This window comes from Oreochromis aureus, linkage group 16 (genome assembly GCF_013358895.1).
Source record: "Oreochromis aureus strain Israel breed Guangdong linkage group 16, ZZ_aureus, whole genome shotgun sequence".
NCBI classification, from domain to species: domain Eukaryota; kingdom Metazoa; phylum Chordata; class Actinopteri; order Cichliformes; family Cichlidae; genus Oreochromis; species Oreochromis aureus.
The window spans coordinates 24,308,032-24,332,279 of NC_052957.1; the positions used below are offsets into that span (position 1 = coordinate 24,308,032).

Here is a 24,248-nt window from a genome sequence, read left to right on the forward strand (position 1 = left end):
TTATACATCTCTGGAGACAGGAGAAAGCACGCGAGTGGTAATCACCTCGTGTGTCCTGACAGTGCGTTCAGGTTTCGGCCCCCTGCAGCTCTTCAGAGTCACTTTAGCCTGAACGCGAATGCGATCTCATCCCACTGGTAGTGCTGTGTGTGGCTTTATGTGAAATGCTGTTCATATACAGATATGGATGTGATATTTGGCTAATTCCTGCACTGAATGCCAGCATCCAGGCTTAAGCTTTCTTCTTGCTACAACAACCCATAAATCTTGGAGCTAGTCTGAAGTAGGGGTAAGGCTGATGCTCAACATAAACTAGAAGACAATGAAAACACTTAAAGAGAGCCAATCTGGCAGTGCACCACCTTTTTTTCAAAGACTGGAGAACTTTGAGGCTTTTGATTTGCAAAACTGGAACTAGATTTCTTTTGAGACTATTTCCCATCATGTCCCTGATATAAATTTACAAGAACAAATATTGAAGACCGAAGTGGAAGCAGGGGCAACATTTGACTGACGACTTCCTGTATGTGATTGATCTTAAGCTGTTAAACATTCTGGATTTTCTTGTATGTTCTAAGTTTTATGGCCACCGTACACTAAATGATTAAATTGACAAGAGCATGCCAGTGTCATGAGTTTACTGTGACTCTCAGTAATTGCCTGTGAGACTGAAATTGCTTGGAAACTGAAGGTGTAAGGCTGACATAAGTCAGCTTGTAGCATTTTAGCAAACATGTAGCATTATTGCACTTGTGTCAACCTTAAAACAAGACTTTTAGGGAAGTGTTCAGCTGGACGCATCGAAAAATAAATCGCCTCCCTAAAAATATTTATGGCCAAAATCCCAACTTTAAGTAATTTAATTACATGTAAGTTTTGCACATAATTTTGTTACATAAGTACAATGCAACGGAATCTGGTCAAATGAAATATACTTGATTGGTATAAATTCACTTTGTACTAAACATATTTTATTTGATGATTCGTTATTTGAATAAATAAACCTTTGATTTTCTATATTTCTGCTGCATTTTACTCAAAATTATCGCTTGATGTTTATGAATTTCAAGACTCATTTTTGAGAGCAGGTCACGATCTTTGTGAATGAAAGGATTGTACAGTGTATAATAAAAACAGAAACAATGCATGTTCAGAACAGCAAGATACAAAAAAAAAATGCGACAAAATAAGCAGATACAATGAAAACACAGTGAGTCCCAGTGAGTTAGGCATGTAAAAAAAACATCAGTATGCCAAAATGCTAAAATTATTAGTGGATTAGATTCTCATTTGCATGGTATTTAATTGAGCAGTAGTTTTCACCTCCTTCTAAAATTCTAGGGTCACGATAACGTTTGTCTTCCTCATGAAAGATGAGGCTGAAAATCTGTTTATTTCAGTTATTTTTTGGATGATATAGAAACTTTTGTTTAATCCCTTTAGAAGCTAACATGAGATAACATTATAATGTTTTTTTTAATTATAATGTAATGCTGTTACAGAACTGACTTGTGATGATGCTTTCAGTCAGATTGCTCTTTAGTGCATTACAGTGTTTTATTATTATGTTTGGTTGATTAGGTTAGGAACTGTCGTGGTTTTACACATGAATGAACTTTTAAACCTTTAAAAATGGGTTTAAAACAAACCAGATGCAGTAGAACCGGCGATATGATCTTTTCTATCTTATGTGTTGACAACTGGAATCATTAAATCATTAAACATTGTTACAGTGGTTTTGTGAGTTGGTCCCTAGCTGTGTTACAGCTTCGAACAGAAAAATTAGCCCTGAATTGAGCCTTTCTGGTAGCTCTTCCCCACAATAACCTTCATAAAGGCAGTGTTTAGCTTGTGGTTTCAGGTCAGAGCTATTCCACTTTTGGTTTTGAGGTTAGACATGAATTAGTTTGCTGAGAGTTGACCTTGTACATTCTGCTGGAGGGAAATCGCAGCCTTCAAGAAAGCTCTCTGTGTGCAAATGCAAGAAAGAAAGAAAGACTAAGCAGATATTAAAACATTTATATGGAAACTGTTTGGTTAGACTGATTCGTCCAGTTTTGATTCCTCCCCCCCTCAACACAACAAAACAAGAATATATGTGAAAAATAGCAATGGAAAGATTTTTCTGATTTGACCTCTTTATAAAGACAGCTGTGAAAATATGTGTAACGCATCAGTGTGCATCGCCTCAGAAACTGCAGTGAGGCAACAGTTTGTCACAGTGACATTTTTCAAGACCTTCCTGCAGAAGAAGATACGGCCTGCACGCAATTACCCATGTGATTAAGAATCTGTTTTACTTCTAAACAATGTGACTCTGTTTTGCAGTGAGATTATACAATTCATATATTCACAAATGCACAATTTGTAACAAGTTTGTTCTGATGTTGGATCTCAAATTAATTCAGGGACAAACATCACACTGTATCTAGAACTTTGTTTCAACATCTCTGCTGCTGGCTACCGCTTCGTATACTGTGTGTGTCTTTGACCACTGTTATTACCAGTTCCAAGCCTCGGGGTGAGAGACAGCCACTCTCCGATCTCTCTCTGTCTTTTCAGATCTCCATTAGTTTCTTTTCCCTGTCCTCCCCCGAGGTTACGCTGTGTGCGTGCACGCACGTGTGTCTATGCGGTGTCTCTTTCAGGGAACAGTGACATACATTGGTGCCCCTCGCCTCTTTATCTTTAACCCCAGCAGGATTCAGAGCTTTCCACTACTCAGACGAGCTTCTCATTTGTCCACTCGCAGAAATAAAAACACTGTGGGAGCAAGACAAGATCAGATTATATAAGATTTAACACGGGGAGACCTGGTATCATCGGTTATGTTGTCACACAAGCTGAAAAGCATCTCTGGTTTGAAAAAAACTCTTCAGACCATAATAATGGTTCATAAAAGATTTCATACACCACTGAACAATAACACACGCCTGGTGGTTCCTGAAAAGTTGACATACATTTTGTATATAAATGGTTTTTAACTAACAATAGTCAGTTAACATTAATAGTAGTGCACATGTTGAGTGAAGCTGGCAGTGGCTTGAGCAGGACCTGGGCATTGTACGGCCTCCGGGCCACATCCGGCCCTTTGGTTACCCCTGACTGGCCCACATGAGGAAAATTGAAATGAAAACTAGACAGCATGCGGTTTTCCCATTTCAACATCCAAACACTCCTTCATAAGCTCCATCAGGGAATGAATTACTGTTTTTTTTTGCAATTTTGTGGGAAATTATTTTGATGGTGACTGCTGTTTTTCAAAGTTTATTTAGGTGCATGCAGATGACTGGAGCTTCACTGTAAATGCATTGAAATGGATGTTTGTGAGAGATGTGAGTTTGCTAGACCTGAAAAATGTCAGCTCGCATAAAAGAAAAACACTGGTGCAGAATGTAGAATTTTTAACAAGACATAGACTTCGAAATATTTATTTAATGAAGGCAGAGGCGACGTCATGTTAAAGATACAGATACAGGTACATGGGCATTGTACAGTGAAGCTGGAGCAGAGCCATACATTCTTACTGCTTACACTCATCATTCATCCACAGAATTAAATAATACAATAAAAACGTAATATAATAAGATAGCTAATTTAAATAGTGAGCAAAATAGTGAGTGTAATAACATTAAAGTAGCAAATATGAAAGTATAAATACTCATAAATACACATACAGTTCTGCTAAAAAAGGATATTGGACTTGTTGGTAGGTAGCAGCAGCCATGGAGTGTGGGTGTTATTGAATATTTTACGGTGCTGGTGCTTTGTACTATATGTAATGTTACATTTGGCACCATTGTACTGAGTATTACACGTTAGTTTGTGGATCGGAATGATGGGAAGAATTTAAGAATTACAGTTTGAATGAGGGGAAAGCTGCAAGAATGGCTGATGCAGAGTGGGAATCAACATCTAAACCTTTGCTAGCTAAGCTAAAAAGTAACAAGGACTTTTTTACCAAGCTTCACGTGTCCATGGACGGAGCAGTCTAGGCCAGCTTTCTGATTTCCCCCCAAAAAGTAAGTAATTCTGTCATGGGGGATTTATCAAATGCCCTGAGGGGGGGAAAAGCATTTTGAGATGTTTTCCCTTCCCACTGCCGCCAGTAAGTTCTTGCTGTTTGGTTTGTTGGGTCTTTTTCTGTAAAATCTTTACCTTATTATGTGAGCCCACCAAAACATTGTTGAGAAGATGTTGAAGATGATAGAAGACATTAGTTATAAACAGAGAAGAGATTTTTTGAAAAAAATGAAAGCTTGAAATTCGTCTTCTCAGTCAGTCTTGTACAAATAAGGTCAGCATGCATCACAGAATGCGACATACAGTTATGCAAAAATTATGCAAAAGTTTTCAGAAGACTCGTTGTCTGAAAAACTAAGTCCTTGATTTAGTAGCTTGTGGAACCAACTTTAGCAGCAATAACATGAAGTAATTGTTTTCTGTATGATTTTATTAGTCTCTTACATTTATGTGGAGCACTTTTATTCCACTCTTCTTTATAAGAATGCTTCACTTCATTGACGTTTGCTGCCATTTATTTATGCACAGCTCTGTTAAGGGCCTTCCACAGAATAACAGTGGCCACTTATGTTAAAAGTGTGGCCACTGTTAGAATAAAAGAAGCCCCAGCGGCCCTAATGGCATTATTCCCATAGAGTACTGTTATAAAGAGGGTGTGTAAAACTGTTGACACCTCCAACTGCAAAGAAGGCTGATTATTATGTTTTTGTATATATCTTTTCAATCCATAGAGGTATTATACCTCTAGCTGGAGCTTTATTCGGTCTACTTCATCCCAATGTAAAGTTAGAGGCTGAGTGTTATGGTGTCTGTTAGGTCAGTGATGCTCAGTGGGCTGCACAGTATGGAAGCGAGGGGGGCGGGCGAGGGGGTTGCCATCAGCAGAACACTTTTAATTCAGATGAGTAAGTGCCATCTTTGAGTTTAGTATCCAGTTCTCGACATTCATTATGGTCTTGCACTTCTGGATTCAGCAGTCACAGTCTGAGACTCACACACTGACAGAGATGATGGACTGCATTTCACCGCAACATTAAAGACATGCAGATGAGGCTGGAACTCAGTCAGGTGTTTCTTTGAAGTCTTTTCCAGGTTGGTGAGAAACTCTACCTGAACATATTTTTACTTTTCCTCCTCAGTCACGAATTACATTGTTGCTTGACCGGTGTCAGTGTGTGCGTGTGTGTCTGTGTGTGTGTGCTTATGTATGTATGAGATTATAACCCACAGCTGGCCTCTCTGATTACTGACTGCCTGGTCAGCCTGGATTAGACTCATACAGACACACACACACACACACACACACACACACACACACACTACAACAGAGAAGCTAAACACACATTTCATTTGGATCTTGAACTCTCAGTTCACTGACTTAGTCTTTCTCTGTCTGCGTCTTACTTTGTGTGTTTGTGTGTGAGAGTGAAGATGTGTGCATGTATTTACCTGTGTGTGAGAGTGTGTGTGTAATTCCCAGCTCAATAGAGCAGATATATTTAATCCTTCCCTTGCTGAAGCTGATGTCAGCATCAGCTGGCTCTCTCGCTCTCTCTCTATGTGTGTGTGTGTGTGTGTGTGTGTGTCTGTGTGTGTGTGTGTGTGCATTTTGAAGCTAATTCATCACAGTGGCAGATTAACCAGCTGTCTGCAGAACATAAAGTCCACCACTAACAACCAGCTGGAAGAGGGAGCGAGACAGGAAGTGTCTCCTGATAACTGAACCGTGACATGGGTTGTTTTGTGTCTCTGCCTTACACATTAGAGTGTTAGTCTCTATTTACCTTTACAACACTAAATGCTGCATTACCAGTGAGCCAGTGAGTCTAACAAGACACAGGGAAACTGTGCATGACGAATGAACAAAGAAAAATCTGGAAAATAAAACTAAGGGAGATGTTTCAAGCTACGCTCCTGTGTACTGCCCTGGACTGGCCGATGCAAACTGATCTAGATCAGAAAACACTCTCCCACCAGAGATCACTCCAGCTAGTCTCAGGCCAAACCTGGTCTAGTGGCCAACCTCAGAGCTAATGGCATTATGGCAGGCTGAAATGGGCAAAGCACATCAACCCAAAAGGCTCAAATAGACAGACTTATCAGCCGAGGCAGAACAGCATACCCAGCTGCTCACTGTGGGATGCAGAACAGTGAATAATCAGGCAGTTGAAAAGTTGAAGAGCGGGTTCAAGAACAAGCCTTCTAGTCACGGGAGAGGCAGATGGGCAACGAAGCAGGTGACTTTGAAACTAGAGAAAAAAGAAGAAGAAGAACAGCTTGATTCTGACGGAGGTTTCTTCCTGTTGAAAGGGAGTTTTTCCCTGCCACTTTCACCAAGTGCTTGCTCAAAGGAGGGTGTGTGATTGGTGAAGTTTGCTCTGTGTTATTGTATGGTTTTTACCTTAAAATATAAGGGGAAAAGGCCCTTGCTGTTGTGATTTCGCGCTACATAAATAAAATGGAATGGGATGAGCAGGGCCTTTACTTTTATTCCTCGAGCTGCAAACACCAAATACCTATCCTAACATTATTAATGGCTCAGACTATATGAGTGTAATGTAACCTGTCACAAACTCACATGAAAGAAAGATTGTCAGCACTGTTTCACACAGTGCACAACTTTTAATAATTTTTTTTAATTTAATGTTTTTTATGTGCAGAAACTATAGTTTCACTCAAGCATAATGAGTTACTTTGTGTCGCTGTGCACAGGGGCGAAATCGAGTGTCGACAGTAGAGAGGAGTAGACCTTGAGTTAGTGCCGTAATGATCGTGTCCCTGTATTTATATGAGTAATGTACATTGTGGCAGTAAACCAAACTAAATGAAAGGGTGTGTGTGTTTTATTGGAGGTCATGTGACTTGGCAGCGCTGCCAGGACAGCAGATGGACACAGTCATGGTTTGACCTACACACACACATATGTCATGCTTCCTCTCTCTCCTCTTAGTCATTACTTCATCACTTTCCCTGTGAGCGTTTGATGCTTCGCGCTTCGTATCCGGTGTCATTCAGGCCTCACTCGTGTCTGTCCGTCCACCCGTCCGTCCCTCAGCGAGTCTTCCTGTTTAAGCCATGCCGATGTTTGGTGTCACCTTCATGCTGGCGCTGCAGGCAGAGCCGCTATGTTGAATCACTTCAGTGTTATCTTGTGATGTTTCTCTGGATTCCTTTGCTAGTGTCTTTAAGATAATCTCTTCTAGTAACAGATATTAACTGGTGTGATTAAGAAATTTCAGTTTCAGTTTCTTTGAAGGTCATCTGAGTGGATTTGCAACTTATTTAATTGTTGAGAGAGTGACTCCTTACAGAGCTGGTAAGCCTTTGGAGCTAGCACACTGACTCCTGATGTAGGCAAATGAAAATAACTCTCTAACCTTTTTGCACCGCTGTTTTATAGTTTTATATATTATTTTATAGCACATGCTTAGCTCATGTTCAGGTCAACAAAACCTGTATCATAAGGGTTTTTCTGATGGTCAGCTCTTCAATTCAAAGTGTCAAAGTTCATTCAAGGTAAATGAAAAAGTATAGATGTCTTTGGTGTTTAGTTATTTTAAACCTTAATGCAACTTTTTGAAGAATTATCCCCTAATAATTCCATGTTGAATAAAAACTGAGAACAGTGATTGTAATTTGTGTTTCTCTCTCTTCTGTTCTGCAGGGATGAAGACTCCTCTCAGCCCCTCTCAGCTCCTGGAGAGTGGGCACATCTTTGGCTTTGGAGGGATGTGTCAAGAGCTGATGGACACGCCCATACCTACGTCCATCAGTCTCTCTGTCCCTCACTCCACATCCTCAGGTGACTGACATGTTAAGTGATCAGCAGCACAGTATACCTCTGCAACTCAAGGCAAACGATGTAGTTTTCTCCTCCCGTCCCTGCTTTTCTTTTCAGGTCAGAGCGGGACGTACTCGCTGTGTGAGGTGTGTAACCTGCAGCTGACCTCTGCTGCTCAGGCCCAGCTGCACTACAATGGCAGGTCTCACCTCCGGAGAGTGAGACAGCTGCAGGCTGGAGAGAACGGGCAGCAGGCAGGAGGTAATTCCCTTCTGCAATGTGACTGTCATATCACAGCAGCGTCTGCATGAGCGCATGTAAAGATCAGCTAATGTAGGATCAGTTCAATAACTGTTAACTGTGTTCCCCGAGATCCAAACAAAGATTTGAATGGAGAAGAAACTAAATAATAATCAAGTGCAGCAGCAGCAGAGATTCTTCTTCTTATTGTCGGCTCTTTATATGTTCTAATGGGTCTTTGATGTCTTTGATATGAGCAGGGGCCCAGTCCAGGTCTCTTCCCCAGGTCACAGGGCTCAGTTCCCAGCCTGGAGGACTAACTCCCACTCCCGGCCTAGGTTCAGGCCTCAGTGCTCCTTCCAGCACAACTGCAGGTAGGACCAGGGCTACATCTTGTTTTGCCTCACATTTTCAGTTAAAGACCAACAGGCAGGTGATTCGTGTCCTGCGTGAGAGGAAATAACTAGTCTGTACCATGCCAACCATCTTGAGTGAAAGGCATGCGAGTTGTCAGGATACCCAGAGGGGCATAAAGAGCTAAACAGGACGTTAATTTGTAAAGTCTGACTGCTGTCTGCTGAGCGAGCGTGACTTTGGCTCATCCATCATCAACAGCTGCTGCCCCCTGGGAGAGGTTACACTGTGCGTGTGCGTGTGTGTGTGTGTGTGTGTGTGTGTGTGCGTGTGTGTGTGTGTGTGTGAATGCTAGATTGGAGATTGAGGTCTGACAGGATAAACTGAACCCGCATCAAGTGACATCATCGCTGCAGTTTTTTACGCAGCCTCTGTATGTTTAGCTCCGCCTCAGCACCTGCTAGTTATGTCATCACTGTGAGCTATGCTGTGGCTGCTGTTGTATAGGCTGTGAGTCCATCAGTCAGTCCATTTGTGTAATTCACTCTAAAATATCTGTGTTAAATTGATTATATGCAGTTCGTGATGGTTCCCGGTGGCTCTCAGTGACTTTTGTAATTGCCTGACTTCTCTTATAGTTAAAACACAAATTAATATATCTGAATACCTCAACATTTTTAAATAAAATAAAATGGTTTAATGGTTTGGTTTAGTTTTAGTATTGTCGGGTCGCAAATTTAAAGCATTTGTTAATCGTCTTTAGACTGAAAAGATGTAAATTCAGAATTTTAAAATCCTTATTAAAACCACAACATTAAAAAAAATCTGTAAGAGGTTTAAGAATATCTAAGTCAACTATTAATACAAATTATGAGGTCATAAAATACAGTGTAAGTGTTCTGTGTAAAGTATTGATGAAATATGATACAGAATGTGGATAATGTACAGGATCCTAAATTGTTAGCCTGAATATATAGATCAAATGCTTAACATATTAATTCCAGTAAATATATCAAATCAAGCATAACACTTCCAGTATGTAATCACTTATATAATAAAATTGTCTGGTACATAATTTCTATCCATGTCCTAAAACCCAGCCGTGTAGACCTTTACAGTTTCCTACTGACTTCAGTAATTTGGTTACTTTTCCTGAGACTGATGTTTGGGGTCTGAAGTGATGCTATATGTCGAGTCTGTTTTAACAGCCCTAAAGCATTTGAATTCTTTATAACAGAGCAATAGCAGCATTTCTCGCAGCGCCTTCTGCTGGTGAAGTTACAGCTCACATGCCTCGACCCCATTTAGCTGTTTGATCAGAGGAGACTGGAACAGCTTCGGAGCTTCCTCAGAGGTTAAGCCCCGCTTCCTTAAAGTCAAGCTGCCGGTCAGCAGAGTGAGAACGTGTTGTAAGATGTAAAGGAGTTAAAGTGGAGCAGCCAGCAGCAGGTCATTAAACTGGGACACGGCACCGCTTCGAATCCACCCCGACATCTCTCAAATGCATTGTGAACGTTTGGTGTTAGTCCCTAAATGTATTAGTCTCCACGCAGAGCTGCTGTCACGGCATCTTTGTGTGACTCTTCCTGTCGGACTGTTCCAGTTTGTTGCTGAAAACACAAAGCTGCAGGACACTTGTAAAGGTGTGCTGTAGTGTCGAGTGGAGCAAGAAACATACACCCACTGACACCTGTGTATGTGCAAGTGCAGCAGATGTAATTATATACTGTGTGTCCATATCAGTGTGCAGGGTACAATAACGCTGATTAAAGATTAAATCTCTCTCTATTGGACACACACACACACACACACACACACACACACACACACACACACACACTCAGCCTGAATGATCATGTCGTGCTCTCTTTCTCTCTCTCCATTACGTGATGCTCGCTCGACGATGAAAAGCTCTTTGGCCTGAACTCAGTGCTCCTCCAGGCCAGGCTAAGTGTGTATTTGTGTGTGCGTGCAGTGTGTGACAGTGACCTGGCTGAGCAGCCTATCAGCAGTCAGGTCGGATGACATCACAATCATTGTGCTGCAGGAGGGCATTTGCTGCTATCAGTGAGCTCCAGAGAGGATGGCTTTCATATAAAACTGCTGTAAATCAGAAGAGCAGATTATTTTGTTTCTGGATCGTCATTCGGCTGGTTGTCCGAAGAAGCCGGGTCCATAGAGTCAAGTTGTGTCATTTTCTTTTATGTTTTTCTTCTTCTTGCACGAAGAGTAGACCTCAGAAATACTCCAAAAGTTACAAACTGTCAGTAACGAAGGACAAAATTATTATTTACTCAAGTAGAAGTATCACAATAGTTTAAAAATACTACACTACGAGGCTTGCACTCAAGAAAGAGACTGACTCTATCGGATCTGTCTATTTACTGGATTGCTATTACTGACTCATATCTATCAAGTTATGGAAATTAAAGTAAATGAATAAATATAGCAAAATGTATAAGTTCTAAGTGATGTATTGTTGTGTAAACGTTACATAAACAGCCTTCCAGTTCTGCCTGGAGAGAAGCCTGTATGTAATGATGCAGGTAAAACTTGGTAAGGACATTTGATGATATTATTACAAACCAGGAAAAGATGAAATACCACAATTAACATTTTCTGTCAAAGACATGTAATAATACATGAGTACAGTAAAAACTTACATCATAACTTCTGCCTAAAAAAGAAGAAATACCCATCGAAACTGCAACAAAATGAAGATAATCTCGTAAATATGTGCACAGAGTCTATGTGGGTAAAAATTCAAAACATGAATTACATAACAGGAGGAGGAGGACTGCATAAGATGGTGAATCAGCCATGAATAATGCATGGATAATTGGAAATTCATGATCCTGATATTAATAAAATTAGCTAGGAAGCCAAATGGAAGTCATGGGTGTGTCACCTGCTGCTTTTCAGCTTCGTCAGGTGAAATTAAATCTACTAATTTAAAAACATTTCCACATTGCAGATTTCTAATAAAAATGCAGAAAACAGAGTCAAATACCTCTAACTAAAAAAAGAGTAATGGGACTGTTTATGAGCTGATGTGCCAACGTGGCTCATTATGTCAGCAGAAGAGAGGGAATATGAAAAAATAACCCTCAGGTTTAAACTTCTCCTGTGGAAAATCATTTTCTGGATCCACAAGTCTGCACTTTCAAGTCAGTGACAAAGTGCAATACTAATTCCAATTTGGAGCATGTTCAATAACAAACTTAAACACACACTCTCCAAACCCTTCAGCTTTATATTCCTGTATGTATTACATTAATGTTTAATGAACCAGCTGCCAAAACTGCATTTTTGTCTATCCTGCCTCCTTAAGGAAGAGTTTGATCTTGTTGGATAAAGAAGATAAACATCACACCCTCATCCACCTATTTCTCAACAAAATGATTTTAGTACATCTACATCTACATACACTAGTGACTGTCAGTTCTCCTGTGTAAAGTATTTTAAATGTCAGTCCCTCAGTATGTGACCAGTGTGCAAACAAATATACTCTCTGGCCACTTCTGCTCCTTAACGTAAATATACTCAGCCAATCACTTGGCAGCCATTCAGGTCATGTAGGCATGTATACATGGTTGAGACGACGTGCTGATGTTCACCCGGAGCATCAGAATGGATGATAAAGCCGCTTTAACTGACTTTGAATATGGCACGGTCCTTGGTGCCAGATGGGCTGGTCTGAGTTTCTCAGAAACTGCTGATCTGCTGGGATTTTTCCCACGCAAGCCCCCAGGACGAGCAAGGTGTACCTAATTAAGTGAAGTGTACATTTTAAACTGAACCCATCAGTTAAGCTTTAAAAAAAAACTACAAATGGAAAGATTGTGTTTTTAGCTTAGAGGCAGAGAGCCATGACTTTTTAGAACATGAAGTGTGGATGTGCTGTACTGAGTGTACTTACAGTATTTTTTTTTGCCTCAGTGGCAATTAGTGACCACCAGGAGGCAGCATACACACTTGTACCCACACAAAGACACATTTATACACCCACAAATTTGCTAATTAAATGAGTGAATTCCCATGATCCACATTCTCAGTACAAATGAAGAGATTAACTCACATGAGACTAATTACATTTACAATATTACAGCTCCTCTCCTCTCCTCCTTACTCCTCTCCTTCATTTCTTTCCTTTACTTCCACTCTCTTTCTCTCTTGTTTTCTTCAGATCTCTTTGCCTCCTCCATATTCTTTACGTCTTTTCTCTTCTCTTCCTGTAGATAGTATTCTTTTCTTCTCTCCCCTCTTTCTTCTCTATGTCTGCAGTGTTGCTGCTGAAAACAACAGCAGTGTGTGTGTGTGCTTTTTTCGAATGTCTAATGTGTTTACTGCTTTAACTAAATGTATTTTGGTGATGTTCTGAAAGGTTGACGGAAGCACTGTGTTTTCCATTTCTTGAAGAGGTGCGGTTATGAACGTTCCATAGATTTAGTTTTTAATGAATGTTTGATTTTAAGAGAAGATAAAGTTATTTTATAGGGATTATTTGGAGTCAGAAGTCATGTGAATGTACTTTGGGTTTGGTGTTTGGAGTTTATAGAAAAGGGTGAAAGGTAATTGTAAAAACTGAGTTTCTGATTGGATGCTTCTTACGTACAGTGAAAATGTCAAAATCAACCTTCTGTTTTTCCTTTTGTCATCTGACTGTGTGTGCGTGAATAAGCTAGCTCTAATTAGCTCTCCTGGGCTAATAAAGGTCACAGTGTTGTGTTGCTCAAACCTCATTCATAATAAGCAGGAAAATAAAGAGTTATTAATAGGCACATATTGAAACAGTGTGTGCATGTTTGTTAGACAGCAAAGGGGCAGAGCAAGTGTTGATGTGTGGTCTTGTGTTGATGTATTCAGCAGTGTATGAATAGATCCTGCTGATGGATTCACACACTCATAGTGCTGTATGTGATGACAACAGGCTCAGCGGTAGCGACCGAGTAAGGATGTACGGTCAGCTATGAACCAATGATCTGTGCCTCCCTGACTATATCCTTGACCACTAACCCAAAATAATTCATGCCCATGTTGGTGCTAAGACACTGGTAAAAGACTAGTGTGACCAGTATAAAGCTGATACATGCAGTATGGCATGCAGTAGAGCTGATTAGTTTATTGACTGCTGTCAGTTTTGGCTTCGCCCAATCTACAATGTACCAAACCTGTGTGGCGCTTCCTATCGGTGGTAGGTCCACAGGATGTCTGGCCAATGTGGATCTTCTCAGGCTCTGCCCAGCTGGGCCCCGTGGGCTAACATCTGGCCACCAGGTACTCACTTTCAAAGGTGGGCCACTGATATCCCTGCCAATAGAGTTCCCACCGTCCAGGACGGGATTATGTCTACTTTTTGCAGATATGGTTGGGACTAGAATTAGCATCTCCAAGCCTGAGGCCGTGGTTCTCCACTTAAACAGCTGGAATAGCACCAGAGACGAGTTGGGGTCTCTTTACTCACTTATAGTTAAGAGCTGTATGTAGCGACTGTGGATACAAACAATGGAAATGAGCTTCCTTGCAGTGGTGTCTGGGCTCAGCCTTAAAGATAGAGTGAGGAGCTTGATCCGCATCCAAGGGTGTTGATTCAGGCATGCGTCCTAGGTGAGGTGTTTCAGGTATGTTCTAGAGGAAGAAGCCTGGGAAGATCAACGGTACACTGGAGAGATGACATCTTTCACCTGGCGTGGGAATACTTTGGTGTTTCGCTGGAGGAGGTGGCCAGGAAGAGGGAGGTCTGGGCCTCTCTGCTCCGCTACTGCCCCATACCCCAAACCTTGATAACCAGCAGAAAAAGGTTGGATGGATGGATGAGGACTAAAAAGCAGCTAGTAAGGGAGGGATAAATGAGCAGACTAGGTTGACAAATAAAGAGACAAAAACTAGAATAAGAAGGTGTTCTAGTTTGCTTGGTTATATTTGGACTTTAAAAGTCCAGCAAATTAGCTGTGAATGTACCAAAATTAGTGGAGGTATGGTGACATACAAAAACTGGGAGGCCTAGTAGAAACAAAGTCTGGCAGAAAACTAGTGAAACTTGTGTGGCTTATAAAGTTTTAGTAAGAGATTGTCAGTGCTTTAGAGTTCTGCCAGCAAAGGTCAAATAGAAAACTCATTATTTGATAAGACTGGCAGAACATATACACATCTTGTAGAAATTTGTAGGACTGGGGCTAGAAAATGTCCAGAGAGCTGGTACAGTACAGCTAGTAAAAGCAATAAAATAACTTTTCTAGGTCTAGTTGAAAACTTTAGAGATAGTTAACTAGTGGAAGAGACGTTGGACCAGCTAAGATCAAGTAGAGAGCTTGTAGACAGGATAGTAGAGGACTGCTGCTGAGGACTAGTGTCTGGTAGGACTAAAATGACATTAGAAAAATTAGCTGAGGTTTATGTAGAAATTAACAGGACTGCAGAAAAACAGACTTGTGGAAAACTCATTCAGGGGTGAATACTTAGAAGTTGGCCAACCAGGCTTTGAGGTCATGCTTATATTGCAGCCTGTTCACTGGTGTGCCTTTGCTCTTGATGGCGCTCAGTTGTAGTTTTGTACGTGCACGTGGACAGAGACAAGTGCTTATGCGGACTTTTTTTTTGCAGCACTGTTTGCGTGGACATGATATTTTTGAAAACAGTAGAGGACAAAGCCTGTTGTTGGTCAGTAGATAAATAATTTGTTGGTTTGTTCCTTTCCTTGTCTTTTTTTGTCATGATGCCACAAACTGAGAGTGAGCGAGCAACCCGGTGACACAGAGAGAGACAGACAGAGAGAGAAAGAGGGATTTCCACTGAGACACAGGGGCTGTCATCACCGTTCACCATGAATATCATCACCTCAGTGATTCACATACACTGTGCACTCTGTCTCTTTCTCGCTGTGTGGCGGTCGCCCTCCTCTACCCTCACACACGTGTCTCTCTGCGTTCACACAAACAGTCAGGCAGCGAGTCTGCGCTGTTTGGTGTGGGATTTCTCTTGGTTAGTTTTTTTTTGTTATCAGGGGAGCAGATGATAGGAAAGAGAGAGAGGAGGAGGAGGCTGAGGAGGTGAGACAGCTGTCTTCCTGTCCGTAATGTGGAGTAGTTTCATGAGTCGAGGTAGGAAATTCTTATTCTGTTTATTTCTGTTTTAGCGCCACATTCAGACGTTTTGTTCTTTGATGCTATTTTTATTTTTATTTTTTAAATTCTGGCTGAAATGTTGCATTTATGTGGGCACACAGGTGTTTACGGGGGAACCTGGAGGTTGTGACCTGGATTCACACTTTGAACTGAGGCTGAGTTTTGTCTAAAAAAGGTTGAAAACTGTTACTGTCCAAGAGAAAGACTCAGCTGTTCATCAGAGGATTATTATACATATTTAAGAAGGGTTATCTATACCATTGTCTGGAGCTGGTTTCTAGCATTGTTATTTCAGTACACATGAATGCATTTTTTTACTCATTTGTTTTACTGTATTTGGATTCTTCTTTTTTTTCATTTTAAGACTCGAATAAAGTTATTACAGGTAATTACAAGAGGAATATTAATATGTGTGAATTTCGCATAGCTTCATCTCATAGTTTTCAGCAACTTCACTACAGCTAGCACTACAGTGTGTTCAAAATTAGTACCTACATAAAGCATGCAGATAAACTGACTTTTTACTTTCTAATTGGTGGAATTTCCACTCAGGATTTATACTACATGCAAAAAAAGGGAATGCACACCAACATATATACAAGTGGATCTGTCTGCCTGACTTGTTCTGACTACCATTGCTCGCTCAGATATGTTTCAGAAATCTCAGTGTATAGATGAACATTAGGGTTCCCTGTAGTACATGAAGGTTCATAGACATAACTGTGTATCACATAAGAAGAGAGTAAAGCCCACTGACTCTGTGACTGCTTCCTGGCTGTTCTGACATTCCTCTTATAATAGATAGCGTGACTGCTGTGATTACATGCACGCTGCTGCTCATCACCACAGAGCATCGTGTGCTTAGGAGACAAAAACACACACTGTAGATTCCCTTTACCACTGCAACCATGTCTGGTTTGATTTATGCAGATCAACCTTTCTTGGCAGTGTCCACAATCTGTGGACTGCAGTACTGTGCAAAAGTCTTGACTCACCCCTCATTCTTTTATATGTTGCTTCCAAGAAGCCAGACTTGCTTGTAATTTTTTAATAGAAGTTTTTTTTGTGTTTTTCTTTGGACATTAGCTGCTTTCCCCCCTTATTTCCAGTCCAGTCTTTGAACCTGACCATTTTCAGAGAAACAATGACTTACAAATCATTCAAGCATAAAAAAGACGCCTAAATCAAAGGATGAACCACTGTTGTGCTTTGATCTTAGCAAAGAACCAATTTAAATTATATCTTTAAGCACTTTGTTACTAGCAGTCTGTTGCAAAAAACCTAGAATGTATCCAGTTTGACAAGCATGAAATAGCATTTTTGCACCGACAAGATGATTTCCAAAGAGCTATAGTCAAAATCTTGGCATGTCTCATCATGGTATGCAGTGTGTCCTTTAAAAATGTGAGGAGGCTAGAAAAGTGGAGGATGAAAGATGCAGCATGCCTAAAAAACTATCTACAGCAAATGAACATAATCTGAAAGTGATGTCCTTAAAGGCTTACATTCATAGATTTAAGTCTGTTCTCATTCAAATGAGATATTTCCACCTGAATAAATATTGCATAATAATTATGGTATAATATAATACAGATAGAATAGTGGTGTGGTGTTAGCACTGTCGTCTGACACCATAATGGTTTCTAAGTTATCTGAGGCCTTTCTCTGTGGAGTGTGGATGTTCTCCCATCGTGGGTCTCCTCCCACAGTCCAAATACATGCATGCTCGGTTAACTGCTGATTCTAAATTGACTGCAGTTGTGATTGTTTTTGCTTTTTCCATTTTGTCTCCATCTCCATCCATGCAATAGACTGGTGATCTGTCCATGGTAAACCCCACCTCTTGCTCTATGGCAACTAGATTTAGCAGGTGATGCTATATATAGATGTGCTGTGGCGAGGACTCTGAGGTTTACTGCTTTTGTTTTATTTAGTTAGCTGCATCGACTGTCCTACTGTACTGTTTTTGTTGCTTTCTAACCTGTAGCTGAAGTGAAAAGGTGTCATTTGGAAAGTGATACAAGAGTGCATCATCGGCTTAACTTCAAATTGATATCTGACACCCTTGATCTCTGGTGGCTGCACTAACAGGTGGGTGGGTAATGAAAAGTGATGAAATGGAGATAAAGTGAAGAGTCTAAGGAGTCTGTTTTTTAAGCTGTGTTATTTAGGGTAGCTTTTGTTGCCGGATCATTGCTTTAGATTTCATTCACGATGTAGATATTAAAGTTTCACAATCTTGTCGCTAGCAGTAAAAAAAATACTAGAAGAATATTTTTGAGAGAGCTACAGGTCATATAAAGAAACACTGTTACGGCTCGTCTCACAGCTAATTTCAAAGTGAAAGTCTTTTGTCTCGTGGTGTTTCTTTTTAGGGTTGCAGAAAATGATAATTCTTAACCTTTTAAGATTTTAATGAAAGTGACCTTTCCCTAGCACTGCCCTCAGGATAAGCTTTACATTTTCAGCCCCCACTATAGAGTCTAAGGAATTTTCTCCTGCAGGTGATTGTGCTGTTATGTTTCTGTCTGCTTCTACTGTTTTCTCTCGAGTCTCAGACAGGAGCTCTCCTGTCTGCTTTCATATTCTTGATTGGTCTGCTCTGGGTGTGTTTGTCTTCTTTTTGGATGAAGAAGGTTCTGAACATGACCTACTTACACACACACACACACAAGCTTGTTATGCTAATGTGTGTGTTTCTCTGCATAATAATAATGCAGTGTGATGTCTAATGCTGCCGTCAGCAGATCCACACTCTGCCTATGTCCCTCCACAGCTCGTTCTCTGTGGATAAGGAATGTCTAAGATGCAGATGAAGGTAGTGAGACGGGTTCTCCTCCCAAAAGGATCAGTGGTGTATTAATATCCTGATACTTTCAGGCTTCATGTGCAGCTGCAGTGGTTTCAGCTGCAGGGTTTTCTGCAGTGGGAAGCAGGTGACAGATACTGTACTGTAAAGGATGTCCTGAGGCGGAACTCGGCGCATAGAGGCTCCACTTGTAGGCTGCTCACCTGAACCTCTTTAGTGACACATGAGTGGAAAGTGGGGGAGCAGGGCAGGCAGGTTTAGGACCTAAGGATGCAGGATACGGGACTTCTGAGTAGAACTGAAAGCAAACCTTTATTGCTGGCTGATCTCTAATAAAAAATTCCCAAGTAATCCAACAAGAAACAGAACCAGGGAGAAAAAAACCCCAGAAAACAGGAAACACACACCTTCATAGAATCAAGCATAATAAAACAACCAAGAGAAGCAAACTAAGGACTTAAATATACACATGAGGTAAGAGCAGAGTGGAGACGCCTGGGGAACACAGCTGAACAAAATCCAACTAATGAGTCGAGGGAAGCAAAACTGAACGTAACACACACGGGATGAGAGACTATCAAAATAAGACAGAAAACCAACAAACGCAGAGACAGAAACAGAGGCTGCTACTACTGATGACATTCATAGCCGCTAAGCAAATATAGAAGTCGTGTCATAGTTGGTGCATACATACCATAACATAACATAAAACATTATGACTTCATTGTTTTCATAATTACCAACAGCTTCAAAATTAACTGCTGCAAACTAACCAATAGATATTGATTGAACAGACAATATAAAATCCTTTAATATCAGTAATCTGTATTTGCCTACTGCCTCAGATGAAAATGTCTGTTATGTAGAACGCCTGTGTTAGATGAGCGCAAGAAATTGTTTGTTCAACGGGACATAATTTGTTCCAGTGCAGGCTGTCACCAACATGTACACATAAGATATACATGATAAACAGTTGGGACCGGTGGGACACGATGCTCATGATGGAGTTTTGAATTAACGGGCTGGTATTTACAGTTACGTTGCTAACTTTTTAGACAAAAACACATTTCTGTAATTTTACATCTGTACACCACCACAGTGGATTTTAAACCAGACAGCTACTTTTATCTTTAATTTAGTAAATTGAACAAAAGTACTGCAGTAACTGTTTAGGAATCACAGCCACTTTTAGACGTAGACGTGTTTTCAAAGGCTAAAAAAGTAATCGGACAAATAAAGCCACTTCACTGGTGCACAGAAACAAAATTGCAGAAGTCGTGCTATTGTCTAAGAAGTTACAGATCCAACTGTATTCAATGGTTTTCTACTGTAACTGAGCACCTAAGGCCCTACTAGCTGCATCAATGCACTGCTTTATTCTATGCCTTTAAGCACCTCCTAATTATCACAGACACACTCACACTCTGATGGATGCTTTGGGAGCAATTTGGAGTTCAGCGTCTTGTCCAAGGACACTTTGACATGCCGAGTAGAGGACCTGCTGTGCCTCCTGAGCTGTAATTGAGAGCACATTTTTGCACTGGTGGGGTATCCTTTAACTGCGATGCTTTTTTCCCCCAGAATTTTCCATTTCTGTTGGGAATGTCGCTAAAACTTTCCCACTCCAAACTTAAATCAGTCAGCATTTCTTTTATCTAAATAACAATATATCAAACACATGGTTACTTTTACTCATTGTCTCCGCCGCTCTCGTTATTTTGATGTCGTCACATGAGCTTTCGCTGCGTCTGCACAGGTAGCCGATAGCCTGGCAGCAGATTCCCAGTTTCTTTTGCGGTACTGCAGCTATAATATTTGAGTTTCTAAAAATGCCATAAGCCCTTATTCCATTTTAAGTTAGCAAAGGGACTTGCTTTTTGTCACCAGACGGGGAGGCGGGTGATTTCAGTGTGACTGTGTAAAAAGATTTATGTCCACACAACATGAGTAATATACACTTACGCAGACACACACACACATACCCGTGGTAACCGTAGACGTGTGAACCGGCAACTGCTCTGATCTTATCTCACACACACACACACACACACACACACACACACACATGCACACACAGCAGTGACTGCAGCGGGGTAATGTAATCTTTAATCCTCCGGTATAATCTGTAAGTAGTGTGTGTGGTCGTCTTTTCTTTCTCTCTCTCCCTCGCTCTCTCTCTCTCTCATCCCCAGGGATAGAGTTACTTGTCTCTAGAGGAAATAGCAGCAAGGGATTAGGAAGTAACACACACACATAGAGAAACACACACCTGACGTTGAGGCTCGGGGGTCCAGATAGCGATGACACATGCCACTCTTTTCCAGTCACCTGATACGGTCCCTCTCTCTGTCTTTCTCACTCCCTCTCTCTCTCTCCCTAACACACACACACAGAGTACGTGGTGGGTGTGTTTGGCTGTTTGCATGTTTGTTAAAAGACTACAGCAGTGTAACACGGACAAGTAGAGTCAAACTGAATAAATACAGAAGGAAGAGGAAGAAAAGTGGGAAATAAAACTTCAGGACTGAGATAAAGCCCCCACCCCCAAAAAAGTCATCTGGCTCAGGTAGGACCATTCATTTGGTTTAAATCGCAAAGAAATATCACGGTCTTCATCTCCATCTCCATCTCCATCGACATCCTCTCCTCCTCTTTCATCTTCATCACATCCTGCAGTGTGGAGTTACTTTAGCTCCATCCATTCTAATACCTTTAGGGTCTGATTAACAGCACCAGATGTTTCTCTTCAGTCTTCTGAGCTGGATGATCATATGTAGAGTGAAGCTGCATTAACAGTGTGGATAAAGACATACTGAAGATTACACCACAGACAATTCTCTTTTCCAGAGGAGCATTTTCTGGCTCTGTTCCCCATCAACATCCACGAGGAACAGAACCTTGTGGATGTTGACGAGGAATTTTCTGGAACACTAGATTAGTGATCAAGACGGCACGAGCTTTAATCACTTTCTCCGATTTTATATTCCTTTTCCGCTTGTCTTCTGTCTCTGACGAATGCATTTAGGACTTTTTTTTGTCTTTTTAACAGTGGCTTTCCGTCTGTTCTTGGCTATGGATATTACACACCTATGATGGACACAGGGGAATCTTACTGCAAAGATAACACTGAGATGTCTTTATAATGACGTCAAATAAGCCATCCTTACTTAGTCTAGTCTCAACAATACCACTATAGTCAGATAATGTTTCTAATGCAGTTTTGAGACCTTGGTAATGCTAATGTGAAGACCAACCACAGTTTAAAATAAGGTAAGAGAAGACGTTCTTTATTTAGCTCAGATTTGAGAAGTTCTTTTGTTACATCAGTTAATATAATAACAATAATAATAATTATAATAATAATAATAATTATTATTATTATTACAATTATAATAAAAACAAGTAAAGAACCAAGGAACAAGTAATTAATCACAGAGTCAGCCTTCATGCTGCTGCTCTGTAATCCCTCTGTTACATTTGTGATAGGTTTATCACGTCTTTATCACGCTAATGTCAAGTAGTCACAGCTAAGACATCTAAGTTTGCATTAAAAATGACTGACTAACTAAATGCCAGTGATTGTCATACAAATCTTAGACTGTATATAAAAGATAGACATAGCCACCGTGATATCACAGATTGGTCTGACTGTCGCTATCTTGGTTAGCAGACTACATCCGTATACTGTCTCTATGCTGTCATCACACAGACACGGATACCCGCTAATTAGTGCTAAGTAAGATCCTAATAAACTGCTAGAACTTGACTGGCCAAAACTAGAGCACAGATGTCTTCAGCTGGCTGTTAGTGTAGTTAATTGCTCAGCTAAGCAATATTATTTATCAAATAAGTCCTAAAAAATCACCAAAATGCATGAGCCTATAAAAATGTGCCTTGCTCTTTTGGTACTTCTGTTGGATTTTTGACCTTTCAGTGCATGATGATGTGTGTACAGTTTGTTTTCTGATGTCTTTTGCCCTTTTGAAATTGATTGGTATTTGGTATTGGTATTTATATTCCAGTATTCATCAGACATTGAATGTACGGAACAATGGGATTGGCTTGTCCTACAAAAAAGCCCAGATCTTTTTGAATTATATGTTTAGGAATTGAGAAAAAAACAGTTCTAATAGACCTTAACAAGAAAACAATTGTAAACAGAAATGCTTCCGTATTAGTGGCTCAGCAGTGCTCCTTTCTACACTCTCAATCACTATAAATCAGTCTTTAACCTGCTGCAAACACCAGAAATGCTCTGTGTATCAATTTATGCTGCTACTGTAAGCGAAAGGTTGTGCAGCTCATCCACTCCATTTGGATTTATACACCAGGGGCATGTGACTGATTAAATATCAGCCACATTTTTCAGTAACCACACCCACTGGGCACAGAGCTGCCCGGGTCAGATCACTTACAGGAGCCGCAGTCTGCAGCTCTCGGTGCAGCAGAGCACCGTGCAAGGTTTTTGTTTCTCATGTCTTTATCATATGAGCCTCCGAGCAGAACTAACTGCGAGCGTAAATATGTGTTTGGATGTGTGTGTGAGAGGTGTGAATGCCAGAGATGACCTTGACTGCAGTCAGAGCCATAAATCTCACTGCTGTACGGGGAAACTCGGCTGACCAGCAGGAAGCTGGATGCTACAAATGAATAAAGGATCAGAATCAGTTTATAGGCAGCTTAATCTCAGCAGCTGCCGATGTCAGCAAAGGACACGCCAGGAGAGACGCTTTGATCATTTAAAATGTTTGGAGCTCTGACATGGTGTGATTTCTACAGGAATTTAAGACAGGAATTTTGTAACTTCAGTGCTATTGCTCTAATTAGAGGATAAGAGAATTCCTGAATGTACACCTTTGACCTATAGCAAGCAATCTTCACATTTCTAACCTTTGAGTGAAACAGAAGAAGCTACCATAGCGCACTAGCACCCTCCAATCATAGTGTACCCACACAGAATATTTGATTTATTTTTGATGACAACAGCTTCTTTCAGAAGTGTGTGGGTGGTTTCAGCGTCCTGACTTTCCTGTTAGCTTAGTTACAATTTTATTATTCACAGAGTCCTTTGGCCTCAAGCCAATAATACTCTGTAAGTGTGGATTTACTGGAGCTGTTTCTTCCTTTTGTCTCTCACTTTGCAAAGAGATTGACACTAGAATTGCTACCTAGCTAGCTGGCATGTAGCTCAAGGTGTAGAGAAGGAAGGAGGGAAGTTCAAAGAGAAATCTGATAAAGCAGCTCAAGAAAACGAAACAGTAGCAACAGATAATGATCTGCACGCCTTCTGTTTTCTCAAGACTGTGATTAAAATCAATAAAAAGCCGCTAATTATTGTTTAATCTTAAGAAAAAGAAGAATTTTCATATCAAAGTTGAGATTAAAAATAGAGTAACAGACTACAGGTAGAGGTTTCTGTACTGGTCAAACGCGGTGGTGAAAGGGTTTCTGACTAGAATATATTAAATGAAAAACTAAGCTAAAGCCTAAGTTCTTCACATGTATTTGAATCTCTTATAAATTTAGTTATTTAATTCTAATTCTGAACTTTAAAAAAAAAATTTGCTCACATTGTTCACATTTTCATCATTTGACTGAGCCAGTTCAGTTTATTTGAGAGTATAAGAATAAAAGTCTAAGAAAGCGTTGGTCAAACACAAATTTGAGCGTAAAAGTTTATATGCATGGACACACACACAGATTTGTGCATATACGCTGTTTGTGATTGAGACCCACTCTGTATCCCTGGCTGCCTTGAGTGTTATTAATTAGCTCTCCGTCTATCCCTATGAGAAATCATAGTCTATTTCACCAAGAAGCACAGATGACCTTTGGTGCTTTCTGGAGTGGATTTAGCTGGTAGGTTCTATTATCCAACCAAACTGGGCAGTTCCACTTTTACTGGTTTAATCCACTC

General features: G+C 40.5%; 1 protein-coding gene across 1 annotated transcript in view; it reads left to right on the forward strand.

The window, feature by feature from the left end:
* Window positions 1-24,248, forward strand: part of znf385b (zinc finger protein 385B) — a 53,024-nt gene that overhangs the window by 17,665 nt on the left and 11,111 nt on the right. Inside the window, exons 2-4 of the mRNA XM_039599907.1 lie at window positions 7,688-7,825; window positions 7,922-8,065; window positions 8,305-8,418. Coding sequence (XP_039455841.1) covers window positions 7,690-7,825; window positions 7,922-8,065; window positions 8,305-8,418 — 394 coding nt within the window. The 5' untranslated portion in view covers window positions 7,688-7,689. The remainder of the gene's footprint in view (window positions 1-7,687; window positions 7,826-7,921; window positions 8,066-8,304; window positions 8,419-24,248) is intronic.